The sequence below is a fragment of the Balaenoptera musculus genome, chromosome 4 (assembly GCF_009873245.2).
Source record: "Balaenoptera musculus isolate JJ_BM4_2016_0621 chromosome 4, mBalMus1.pri.v3, whole genome shotgun sequence".
NCBI lineage: Eukaryota > Metazoa > Chordata > Mammalia > Artiodactyla > Balaenopteridae > Balaenoptera > Balaenoptera musculus.
This window is the reverse complement of record NC_045788.1, coordinates 82,946,246-82,959,775: the sequence shown is the minus strand read 5'-3', so window position 1 is coordinate 82,959,775 and position 13,530 is coordinate 82,946,246. Positions and strand designations below refer to the sequence as shown.

At 40.6% G+C, this 13,530-nt stretch overlaps 1 protein-coding gene across 2 annotated transcripts in view; it reads right to left on the bottom strand.

The window, feature by feature from the left end:
* Positions 1–1,632: 1,632 nt before the first annotated feature.
* The window catches only part of LOC118894312 (limbic system associated membrane protein), a 633,564-nt gene continuing 621,666 nt past the window's right edge, over positions 1,633–13,530 (bottom strand). Inside the window, exons 8-9 of one of the 2 annotated variants that reach the window (XM_036850430.1) lie at positions 8,994–9,026; positions 1,633–1,749 (exon numbers count right to left, since the gene is read on the bottom strand). In XM_036850430.1, coding sequence (XP_036706325.1) covers positions 1,652–1,749; positions 8,994–9,026 — 131 coding nt within the window. In that variant the 3' untranslated portion in view covers positions 1,633–1,651. The remainder of the gene's footprint in view (positions 1,750–8,993; positions 9,027–13,530) is intronic. The other variant, XM_036850432.1, reaches the window with a different exon arrangement.

Here is a 13,530-nt window from a genome sequence, read left to right as displayed (position 1 = left end):
AGTGGATGAGACGGGAGATGATGTGGGCCACCAAATAAAGTATTAGCCTAAAACACCAGGACAGAGAGCTGCAAAGGAGCACAAGGAGGGGGGTTCCTTTTTGTTATGGGTAGTGCTTTGTATTGGGGCTGTGATAGTATTTCTACCATATGAGTAGGGACCTGGGCATCTGTACTTCTGCCTTGCTCACGCTCACTGTATTTTATCTGAAATCGGGAAAATCTCTGCTCAGGGAAATCCATGGGGCAAATGCAGTGTTATTTGAAGATTGGAGAGGGGGCAAACCAGGGCTGCTTAGGATCTCCACGGGGCTCATCATCCTTTCATTAGGACTTAACACTTGGAGACCTTCCTGCTTCTGGGAATTTGCTCCACACACACATGCTACTCATTCCTGCGGCAGAGCAGGACCAAGTCTGCAAAAAGCCAGGAGATACATGAATCCCTCAGACGCGGGAAACAAGAGTGAAGTCGGTAAACCTTCTCTCTTAGGTCACCTCATCCGCATCACTGATTCCTTCTGCTGTTGGCTCACCCCATCAATAGTAGGCACTTTCACTGACAGTGATAATCTGAGTGACTCTGGACTGGGTTCTGACGACTGCACTGGGAGGAAGATGAGGTTCTGCCCGGAGGCGGGGCCCAGCTTGGGCTGATACACACAGGTCCTGTGACAGCCGTGGATGGGGGAGCGGCTCTGCCCCTGGCCTCCTTCCCACCACGGCCCCAGCCCCTTGTCACAGCCGCATCTCAAGATTACAATGAGGGACAGCATCTACTGCACAATGAGTCTATGTACACATGGACCATTCCCTCGGCATGCTTTAGAGAGAGGCACACACGCTCACACACACGTACACCCACGTTGAGAGCGAGAGACAGCACGCGCGCGCAGTGGAGAGAATTAAAATGGCACTTCCTAGCATCTGCGGCGTGACTAGTGCTGGGGGGGGGGGCAGGGGGGAGTGAAGGGAAGCGGCGGGGGGAGGATAAAGGGGGCATATTCCGGACAGATGTGGGGGAGATAGAACACACTGGAGGGAAAGGAGATGGTCTTAAAAGTTGGAGAGAGAGTGGAGGCAGGAAAGCCAGGTAAGGCTCAAGGCAGGACTCCATTGATAGTCTGAATGGCTATGAGTCAGCTCAAATAAAAATCAGAATAAAACGATGATGGAAATATAAACACCAAAGGCAAGACCTGCAAGACCATATTTTTTCTTTCCCCACAAATGAAAAAAGATGAAGGAAGGATAAAGTGTGTGTGTGCATGTGTGTGTGTGTGTGTGTGGTGGTGGAGGGTTAATATCCATCTGGTACTTCTTCACTTGTCTTATTTTTACAACATTGGATCTCTTTACCATGATGGAGTCTTTACACAGTATACATTTGCTTAGATATACACATTTCTTGGTAGAACTTTTCCCACCCTGAATTATACGTCAATTTTTATTGATGGACTTAAAAATTGTTTTAAATGTTGTATTTTCTTCTTCATTTTCTTATTTTCCCTTTCATTTATAAACACACAAAGTTGTGAAATAAACGGTCTCCCCCCATCTCGCTCTCTCTCTCTCTCTCTCGCTCTGTATCCTGTGTGACGCATTTTTGTGTGTTGTTTTTTTTTTTTAATTATTTTTAAACTTTTATTCTGTTAACATTTGCTGAGAAGGCAGAGCAGAGATGCTGCCAGCAGCCACAGTGGTACGGCCAGACTGATGGATCCGTTTATTCCTCTCACCGACCCAGGTCCTGCAGTGCAAAAGAGAGAGAGAAAAGAGAAGAGTTACATCTGGCCCACTCTATGTCACAGCTCACAGCTGACTGTGTCAGATGTAAGACTGGGTCATGTACCAGCAACTCAAAGTCAGGGCACTTATATGCAGGCCAAGAAGGGCTCACGATCTTTTCTAAGTCCTTCTCCCTGAGCTATAAGTATTTTAAGGGGTATCTTGTGTGATGGAGGAGTGGTCTCCTCTTTGCCCAGCTTCATCCTGCACGCCCTGCTCTGCACAGCACTGCGATGCCAGCACTCGTTAAGATTCCAAGCACTGGTGAGGGTCCTTCAGCAGCCAGACATGGGCTCCTGCAGCTGATTCACCACAGCATCTCCATCAATAAACATGGAACCAATCTGTGACTTTCTCCTTTCTCGGGGCGGCGGGGGGGGGGGGGGTGGTGGGAAGCAGTAATTATTTATTTGTTAATGGGGAGGGGAATTGTTTCAAAGTAACATTTATGGCTGGGTGGCACCTTAGCTGCAAGGCAGAAAATAAGTCATCTCATTGTGGAATCTTAAGCAGCAGCAGGGGATCATCTGGTTCAAAGTCTTCGTTTGACACTTCAAAAATAAAAACTAAAGACAATAACAACAAAAACAAAAAAGCCTAGCAAGGCAGGTCCAAACCAGAAGCAGAACTGAGGCTTGAACTTGCCCAGAATTCATCCTGGAGGGGCTGTCTGTGGGTTTCCCAGTGCCACCTGAGTTTTCCCAATGTGGACACGATTTGGAGGATGTGGGTGTAGGAATGGAGAGGAAAGTGGGGAAGGGATTTGTGTGCTGACACAAAGAGAATTGAAGCAGTAAATGTAGGTCTGAAGAGCTTGTCTCCTATGCTTTGCCTGTTGCATTTTCTCCTTTTATATAGTTCTGTTCGTTTAGATTCATTGCAAGAGAAAAATAGTAGTATTTTTCACATCAAAGACTTTTGAATTTAAGACTGTATGCTTACCAGAGGTAAACCCACGCAATATGGTCACCTTATCTTTGATAAAGGAGGCAAGAATATACAATGGGCAAAAGACATCCTCTTCAATAAGTGGTGCTGGGAAAACTGGACAACTACATGTAAAAGAATGAAATTAGAAAACTCCCTAACACCATACACAAAAATAAACTCAAAATGGATTGAAGACCTAAATGGAAGGCCAGACACTATAAAACTCTTAGAGGAAAACACAGGCAGAACACTCTATGACATAAATCACAGCAAGATCCTTTTTGACCCACCTCCTAGAGAAACGGAAATAAAAACAAAAATAAACAAACGGAACCTAATGAAACTTAAAAACTTTTGCACAGCAAAGGAAACCATAAACAAGACAAAAAGATAACCCTCAGAATGGGAGAAAATATTTGCAAACAAAGCAACTGACAAAGGATTAATCTCCAAATTATACAAGCAGCTTATGCAGCTCAATATCAAAAAAACAAACAACCCAATCCAAAAGTGGGCAGAAGACTTAAATAGACATTTCTCCAAAGAAGATATACAGATTGCCAACAAACACATGAAAGAATGCTCAACATCATTAATCATTAGAGAAATGCAAATCAAAACTACAATGAGATATCATCTCACACCGGTCAGAATGGCCATCATCAAAAACGCTACAAACAATAAATGTTGGAGAGGGTGTGGAGAAAAGGGAATCCTCTTGCACTGTTGGTGGGAATGTAAATTGATACAGCCACTATGGAGAACAGTATGGAGGTTCCTTAAAAAACTAAAAATAGAACTACCATACAACCCAGCAATCCCACTACTAGGCATATACCCTGAGAAAACCATAATTCAAAAAGATACATGTACTACAATGTTCATTGCAGCTCTATTTACAATAGCCAAGACATGGAAGCAACCTAAGTGTCCATCGACAGAGGAACGGATAAAGAAGATGTGGCACATATATATATAATGGAATATTACTCAGCCATAAAAAGAAATGAAATTGAGTTATTTGTAGTGAGGTGGATGGACCTAGAGACTGTCATACAGAGTGAAGTCAGAAAGAGAAAAACAAATACCGTATGCTAACACATATATATGGAATCTAAAAAAAAAAAAAAAGGATCTGAAGAACCTAGGGGCAGGACAGGAATAAAGACACAGATGTAGAGAATGGACTTGAGGACATGGGGAGGGGGAAGGGTAAGCTGGGATGAAGTGAGAGAGTGGCATGGACATATATACACTACCAAATGTAAAATAGATAGCTAGTGGGAAGTAACCGCATAGCACAGGGAGATCAGCTCGGTGCTTCGTGACCACCTAGAGGGGTGGGTTAGGGAGGGTGGGAGGGAGATGCAAGAGGGAAGAGATATGGGGATATATGTACATGTATAGCTGATTCACTTTGTTATACAGCAGAAACTAACACACCATTGTAAAGCAATTATACTCCAATAAAGATGTTAAAAAAATTAAAATACATTTTTAAAAAAGACTGTATGCTTAGACAATGACATTCAAAAGAGAAATTGGTGTCACGGTAATTATGTGTCACTTGGAAGTTTTGAGGGCACATACGGAGATCAATACGTGTGAATGAGTGTGTGTGTGTGTGTTTAAACCTATGATGGTTTGCAAATGCAATGGAAGCATTCTCTGGTATGTAAATGTTTCCAAAATTGTCTACAAACATACCAGATCAGATGTAAAATAACATGGAAAATGTTGAACTCAAAAATGTTTTCCTATCTATGTTTTATGTAAATAATAATAGGAACAACGACAACCAAATACAACCAAGGAACAATTACGTAGCACTTCCTACAAGTACTGTTATAAATGCTTTACAAATACAAGCACACAAGCATGTTATGAGGCGGGTACTCTAGTGAACCCTGTTTTACAGTGAGATAAAGGAGGCACAGAGAGGTTAAATCCATCGCACGAGTTTACACAGCTAGTAAGCAGAGGAGCTGGGGATCCCCCAGGCAGCTGGCTCCAGAGACTTTGCCTGTCACCACTGCACAGTGAGGCTACACAGTGAAGGGGTGCTGGTGAGTCTCTTGTCAAACGTTCTGCAAATAAAATCTGGGTTTGTTTAAAACAGTAGCCCAGAACAAACAAAACAACAGGAAGGCATCCATTATCTTTGAAAAAATGATTTTCATTAGAAGATTTTTTTACTAGAATGCCTTCTTGAGAATATTAAAAATATCCCCTAATATAAAAATATGAATATATACAAAGTTTGAACAGCATAGTTACAGGATAAAATGAGTGTTATTATATGTTGAGCTATGGAAACACAGAATAAACAATGTAAATATTCAATCAATTGTTTAATTTTTCTGAATGGCTGTAGGATCATATTAATAAAAGGCACTGAAGCTACCTTCAGGTTCATGCTTTTCATGAGGAATTAAGGTTCAGGAAGATTTTACATCCTGCACAAAGCACCTGATTAGTAATTGTTGACCAGGCCCTAGTGTTCTGAGTCTTAGCTCAATGTTACTCCTAATTCATCTCTCCCCCAAACCCCATTCTTTCTGGCCTTTTGGGACCTTTCAGCTCCTTTAACGGTATCTCCGGAGGGCTTCTGGCCTGATGGCAATGTGTTTCCCTATCATTTTAATTCCTCTTTAGACTTTAGATGTCATGAGCTCTGTGGCACATTTGTTTGGATTAGTGTGTCAGTGATGCTTCCAAAACAAAGTCTACACACAAATTGAGGCCATACAGGGTTAAGCAAGAATGATTTTTGTTTTGCCCTAGGGATAGTATGAAAACAGAAAGTTTTCAGAAACACTCAATTCTGCCTATTTTCTTAATCTCATTTTTAGTGCTGGGACAGGCTAGATTATCTTTCAGACATCTTGGAGTTGAGTGGTACCTGGGGGAGTCTGAAAAGTCTAGTGTTACCATTTTATTTGAAGGGTAGTAAATATTTGAAAAAACAAAAATGCTATCATTGAAAAATATGATATAGGCATATATGAACCTAGATAAACATTTCATATATAACGTTCTTGCTAATGTATGTACACACATATATATGCAGATACCAAGAGAAGTGTATTTGTTTCATGCATACTCATATATACACGTATGATATGCACACATGTTATAGGTCTTTTAATACACATAATTGAGAATTCACTGTTACTTTCCCATGCTATTCTATGTTATACATAGGGAATCCCAGTACAACTGTGCTAATAATCTTTAATTTTATCTCTAATAAAATTATTATTACATATTTGAAATGTATTTTGTGGATCTGTTAAAGATAGTTTCATCTCTATCAATTACTATTTATTAAGTGCTCTCATATAGCTATTTGATGTGCTTATATGACTTCCTCTTTTCATAATTGGTTTTGAGAAAAAATAAATAGGCTTGAAAAAGTACAAGGGTAAACGGGTGATAGTTGTGGAATCAACACAAATGCGTGTGCAATTACAGACATGTATATGACTGCATAGGGGACTTCAGTTAATGGCTATTTCAGGGAAGAATAATCAGCAAAATCATTAATTATGTTTTCGTTCATAGTTATGAAATTTCTGCTTATTTGTGGAAATGCAAATAATAAATCTTATTTCCCATGCCAGATGGCCACACTCAGCAAGTGCTTTTATATACTGACAGATATAATGAAAGCAAGAGTTTGCAGACATAAATTAGCCTTAAGAATAGATGCGCAAATAGAACCACAATTCAAAAATTTCTACATGTTTTTCATATAACGGACAAAAATCATATCTTGGTATTTAGCCACATCCTATATGTGTATATGTGTTTATCTAGTAAACATTCAATAAGCGGTAGCATTATCATTATTGTTATTAACTCTAGAAGTCTGGGTTACAGAAAGGCATGAAATACCTGAATCAAAGGCATTGGTTTGTGAACTGGGTCAAGGCTTTTAATGTTTGACCTGAAGGTGCGAAATTTAGCTGCCGCAGGATTGGGAATCTTGAGTCAGCTCACCAGGTCAAGGTTCTCAGCCCCAGGACAGGATGATAGGTGAGACTCTGTATCAGGGGCGAAGCTGGACCACACTTTGCCATGACAATGCTTATCAAAGGGAATATGTGATTAAGGGCTAGATTGATAAAACATCCTGAAATTTCGGGATCTGAGAATTTGGGGGCAAGTCTTTACCCTACAAATCTGATGCAGGATGCTAAGCCAACTGATTTGTCTTTCAGTAAAATCTCAATGAAAGGACAAGGTGATTTTTCAGCACCTGCTTTAGAGAGCGTGTGCTTGGAGACACTGTGTGATTCAATGTGGCCAACACTTCTGTTGCTTCTCCTGAATACTTTGAGCTCTTTTGCAGGATTTGGGACCAGATTTATTCAAAATAATCATTAATCACACCCTCAGTGATCACCGGGCATTCCTTCCAGCCACTAAGGTATCCAGGTCATTTATAATTTTATTCCTGTACATAGTTCAGCCATACAAGAAAAGAAGAAGGGCCAGATGAGTTTAAGTTTGAATTCTTCTTAGAATTACTAAGGATTGACTGAGTGACTAAAAATAAAACAAAAATATAAACGATATACAAAACAATTGTTAAGCAAAGGAGAAAAATAATCTCCTCAATGTCTCAGTATCTAGATGCCCAGACTGACTCCCCCTCAGTGTCCTGGGAGCCATGTTTAAAGGGAAAAAGACTGACTTTGGCGCCACCTGCTTTCCACTTTCCGCCAGTACAGCTTTCTCTGCGTGAATGAAACCACTGAGGATGACAGCCTATAATTTCCAGGCTGGAGCAGATTGGAAGAGGGGATATATTGATATTTTCTTTGACCCGTGTGTCTTAGAATTAAATTTGGGTTCCTTCTCCATAATTCTTTATGCATTAGTTCCTCTTTCTATAAAGTGAGTCTTGGGTAAGGCTGAAGTATTCTCACAGTGAAGTTGGATTATCATATTTTTCCCATCAAAACAGCATCAAATATTTTGACTTGCAAAATTTTGAAATTTTAGGCCATGACTTAGCATTTCTTTGAATGACACGAGGAATTTTTCTCGTTGGTCTTTGAAAAAAAAAAATCCTATGCCCTATTTTCCCCTCCACACCAAAGCTCTGTGGTATCACTATGTTCTACTAACACCAGCTACTTAAGGTTCAAATGTAATTGATAATCATGGCATTGGAGAGGGAAGAAGGGCTGAAGAGAATGGCAGTTTATACTTCTTGCCCCAAATAATCTTGATCCTATGTACATATTTTTGGTCACCTCTTCCCTGCTGCATTCCGTGAGGACTTGCTAGCACTGGTCATAAACAAGGTGCTGGCCCTTTCCTGGGTGTAACCAACAAAGTGTCCACAGTCTCTTAGGCTTTTCACTGGTAGGCTCTAAGTACCACAAGAATAGGTTCTCACTATTGAGAATGATCTTGGTAGTCTCATTCCCTTTGAAACTCAGAGAAGAAGACATCTTCATAGGAGACAATTACCAATCCAAGTGGGTGGCCATGAAGATTTATGGAGGGTGGTGTCTGCCAAACAGATTTTCCCATGACTCGGGTCTGGGGACAGACACTGTTAGGGATTTCTGTTGGCTTTGTGAAGATGACACCTCAGAATTGGCAAATTGTTTGAATCCTAGGGTCCATATCCTGAAGCTTTGAACTGATTGCACTGTCTTTGTAGGGGAAAGTATATAACTTATATGCCACATGGCTGACGAAGTTATGTGGGGCAGTTGGAGGGCACAAAATCCCGGGATATCCCAGCAGCCCGGGTATAGTGTAGCAGGGTGAGGGTATATGTAGACCTGGGAGCACGCTCAGGCAGGAGGGGATAGTAAATGCTCAAGTGCTTCATTTTAGGAGACCCTGCTCTATCTCCTTTAGCAATATATCTACTTGAACAGCCAACAAGGGATGGTAAGGTAGACTCTCTGTCTCTTCTGAAAGCCCTGTCATTGGGCAGTGAACATTTCCCAAAGTGCAGCTCTGCAAGAATTAACCATGGGCACTTAAGGAAAGTGGGAGGGGGAATAACTTGCTCAGTTCCAGAGATTTAAAACTGAATAGCTGTCAAAAGCAATATTGGGGTCATGGGTTGGATCAGGGGCTATTTTTTGCAAATGAGAAAGTTCACAATTTGGGAAAAATAGTAGCAAATGTGTTATGGAAATTATTATCACAGATTATTGAAATGAAATAAAGTGTATAAGGCCCCAGTGTATTGCTGTAGAATCTTAATTTTAACATACAGAAGGTAATCAGAAATAAGAACCATACCTTTTTGCTTGAATTGCACGGTGGTGCCAATTTCTAAAAAGGAAACATTTAGCAAAACAAAAAACAGGTAAAAAGTTCTGTATCAATTGAGAATAAGCACAAAGGTAGTCTGGTACTCTCCACTGAAAGGAGCATGAGAGGAAGGGTGAGAAGAACACCCTCAGAGGAACATATATGGGTAGAGATGGAAAGAAAAGCACACGGAAAGAGATTGTTTTGTTGGAACAAATGTTGTGCAGTTGGAGGTGGCAAAAACAATTTGCAGCTACGAATACTTGATGTAACGTGTGATGTGCGCAGACAAGTACAAGAACTCTGAGTATGGCAGGTAAAAGTGCACGTGACTGCAATTTAGGGGAATGATAGCATGTGTCTGGCCCCCGACCCCATTCTACCATTTTGCTCCTGGTTTGCTTTACTCAAGCCAATTGCCTTTCTTCCTTTGCCTTTCTTCCTTTTCTTCTAATACACTAAATCCATTCCAACTTTCAAACCTTTGCACTTGCTGTTTCGTCTGCTAGAAGTGTTCCTCCCCAGACCTCTGCCTGGCCTACTCAGTCACTTCATTCAGATTTCTGCTGAAATGTCAACAACTCAGGAAGGATTTCTCTCATCACCTTCTCAAAAATGGTATCCTCTGTTACTTCCTATTATTTTACCCTGATTTACTAATATTAAGAGCACCGCTCACTACTGGGCATCATGTCATACACTTACTTATTTGCTTGTTCAGAGTTTATCTCCTCTGTTAGAACATATGCGCCATGAAGGCAGCAACAGTGCATGCCTTGTCAACCATTGTATCCCTGGGGCCTAGATAAGAGCCCGGCATGCAGCAGGTATTCAATAAATATTTGTCGAGTGTATAAATAAATCTCAGGGTTGGAAGAGCTTCTATAGGTCAAATACTTGCATTCCCTTTTAAGTATCCTTATCAATTAAACCACAGTACTTAGATCTTTAGGAGTAAATATGGAAAATTTCCATAGGATACTTTGAATCTCAGGACCAGCTGAATGACTGCTCAGATATAGGAGCCCAAACCATGGCTGTTGGATAGGGATTTTCTTCTCTTTGAAGAACAGGATGTAGCTCTGCATCCCTGAATGGCATGCTTTTACTAAGTGACTTGGACTCTCAAGCCAAAGAGAAGCTTTTGATTTGGACATCCAGTCTCCTCATTGCCCTGCTTGAAACTTGTTTATGCTTTCTTATGGCTTCCAGGATAAAGGCTCACATCCCTAGCATGGCACCCATGGCTCTGCCCTTTCACCTCTCCAGCCTCATCAATGTTTATCATCTCTGCATTCCAGCCCACAAGCCGTCTTGATGCTCCATGGTACCATGTTTTCTCTGCTGTGGGGCCTATGGCCTAATGATACCTCTACTAGGAATCCCACTCGTCATTCAAAATTCAGTTGCAAATTCCACAGAGATGTCTTCCTTTGACTCCTTGGTAAAGTTGTGTCCCTTTGTTATAAGCTCTGTTCTCCTTCATAACGCTCATCTCAGTTTTAATTTCAAATGCATTTGTCTGAGGTTTTGATTAATGCTTATCTTCACTAGGGAACTGTGAGTTCCATGGAAGCAGAGGCTGAGTCTTTTGCTGTTCCCTGTTTAGCACAGCAAATGCATGACGGCACTCTGTATGCAAAACGGGCCAAAACAGAACGGGCAGAATCACTGAAGTATGAGAAAAATCCAGGTATGCCAGGCATCCTCCTAACAGAGGACCTGAGACTCTGTTAAGACAACAGAGAATCTGAGTAGCTAAACTCTTTATTCTCTGATTTAGCACAAAGGGGTCAGATCTTCAGAATCAGGTCTGCAAAGTTTCTGAGGTTCAGAGCAATCTACTAAGCCTCTCCCTCCCCGATTTTCCATTTGCCCGTCTAAAGGAGACCACAAGGAGAAGCTCTCAAACAGCACGGTGTTTGCTAGCATTCTTATGATGCCAATAAGAAGGGCACAATTATCCTAATGTCTGAAGTCTTGAAAATGTTTGGCTACAATTCAGCGTTAGCAAAACTAGTATCAGCTGGACTGTGTCTGCATCTAAGGACAGTTTCCCTAAACTGGTCAGATGTGGAGTGGGGGCTGGTGGGAAGCCCAGTGTGAATGTTCTTTTATACCATGACTGCCGGTGCACTTCTGAAGACACTCAAGGCCATCAGCACCTGCCCTTCTATCCTTGAAGAGTTAGTCCATTACTTGTAGCAGGATGGAAGTCCATTCAGAAGCTTGGGACAAGATTTCTGCTCCTCTCCTAGCAGAAGCCAGCAACTGATGTCTCTCTCACCTTAGAAGTGAAGCAAGATTCTATCAAGATATAAAACGCCCGTCTCCACCTGTTGACGACACTGATCATCGGACCACTAATGTTTCAATTGTATATTAAACACGCTGACACCTGTTTTCTTTCATAATACCTGATCTCACCACTTTTCTTTGAAATCAGCATATCACCTTAAAATTTGTGGAAAAGGCACTGTAGAGAATTGCTTATCATGATATGAGGAAACTGAGGCCCAGAGAGGCTAATCAGTTCTCCAAGGTCACACAAACAGCAAGAGGCAGAGCTGAGACCGAAGTTCAGGGCTCCCAGTTCTCCAGCCAGAACTCTGAACATTATTCACAACACCCCTCCAGAATTTTTATGACAGCAAAGCTGAGTAAGCAGAGCCTATGTAACTCTAGGGTTATCACTGGGACATTTAAATGATTCAGTATCGACTGGGGAAAGTTTGGCTCTGCTCTGTGCAAAGTACAACTTCTTTCTTTGGTCAAGCCTTTTGGTTTATCGTTCTTTAGAATTCAGAAGGACCTCTCAAGGTCACAAAGTGATTCTCTTCACCCAAAGGGGCTTAGATCCGTGATGCAATCATCTTCATGTAAAGAACACTTGGTTTTCCCTGCTCCATCCCAGGCCTCATGGAATAATTCCAAGCAATTGTTCAGGAACCTGGGCAGGCAGGGAAACCAATAGTTCTGCTTACGCTATAAATTATCACTTCATTTCTCTTTGCCTCAGTTTCATCAACTGTAAAATAAGTTTAATCAAATGCTTCTTATAAATTTATTCTATCGGTTACATTAATTATCATACTATGCTTAGAATGCTGCCAGACACATAGTAAATGCTCAATAAGAGTTGTTGTTGTCAGGTTTATGGTAAAAATCCCTTCTAGGAAAGATTGTCAGTTAACGTTTGGAGGAAAAAGAGAACAACAGATCTTAAAAGTAAGCCATAGCAGTACAGTTTCCAAAAAAATTTCTTTTTAAAAATCTGCAACACTATGGATGAACAAAACAAGATGCTAACACACTGAAGTGATAGGGAAGCAGGCTGATTAGGCAGCAGTTTGGTCAGGAGAAAACTAGCAATGGGTTAACCAGTCACTGGCACAGGCTTGGGCAAAAGTTTATATGTCCTAAATGGATTTCTTAGGGAACAGACACTCCCTTACTAATCAATTAAAAAGAGTTCAACAAAAGAATTTTAAAACTTTGCTAAAATACTACACTCTATGAAGAAAATGTCACAAAAATTCAGATAAAAATATACACTTGTTTAAAATATCTTTAAAAAGCAAACTAGCTTACCAGTTAAATTTTACTGTCTTCCCTATTGCAATAAATGAACTAGTCTGTGAAATACTAATGATCTTAACACTTGGAATTCCATTTGTACTTAGGAAAAGGGAACAGAGTGCTTATTTTGTACAATTATTTCCTACTCATCCTCTTCTGTTGGAATAGAACATTCTCTTTTGAGGAGCAAAACCCCGGATTTTTTTGAGCCGGGGTCTTTGAAAACTTGGTTGTATGCTGCCATCTTGTGGTAATACTAAGACATGTTCCTTTGCGCCGTCTAAAGTAAATCACCTTTGTCCACGAGGTGGCAGTAATGAGAAAAAAATTATTTTTTTTCAGAGCAGGCATGAAATCTTATTTGCAAAAAGGAGTCTTTCCTATTATAGGCAAGAAAAAAAATTTTTTTTGGTCCCTAAAAACTGACAATTATTCTTTCTTTTCCAACGTGAAGGCGATATCAGGTTCTTGAGTAAAATTGCCTTGCCAGGGATACCAATTCTGTAGGGATTCCCTGGACATACCCATTAGAATATACCTGAAACCTACCATTTTTATGCCTCTCGAAAACTTCTCTCCACACGTCGCTCTTGCTTTAGCAAATACACTTAAAAAGTAAGCATGGCAGTGCCAGTCTAAATAATAAAATAAAAAGATAAATCTACTGCAGCAATACAATGGATAAAATTTGGGGGGGTTCTAGTACAGAGACAGTTCTAGACTTCTGTGGAAGCATTATTGTCATATGCTTAGATCTCAGCTCCTGATAAAGGGGTACAAGGAGGCAATGGGAAAAATAATTTAATACTAGAAAAAGCAAGTGCCTTGACAAATTTATTTATGCTAATCTGTCTTTGACTTTTGACTTTCACAACCAGCCGTGTTATACAAACGTGCAGCATCAGAAAGAGCTGACTGGGCTTTTCTCATTGGCATAGACAATGTC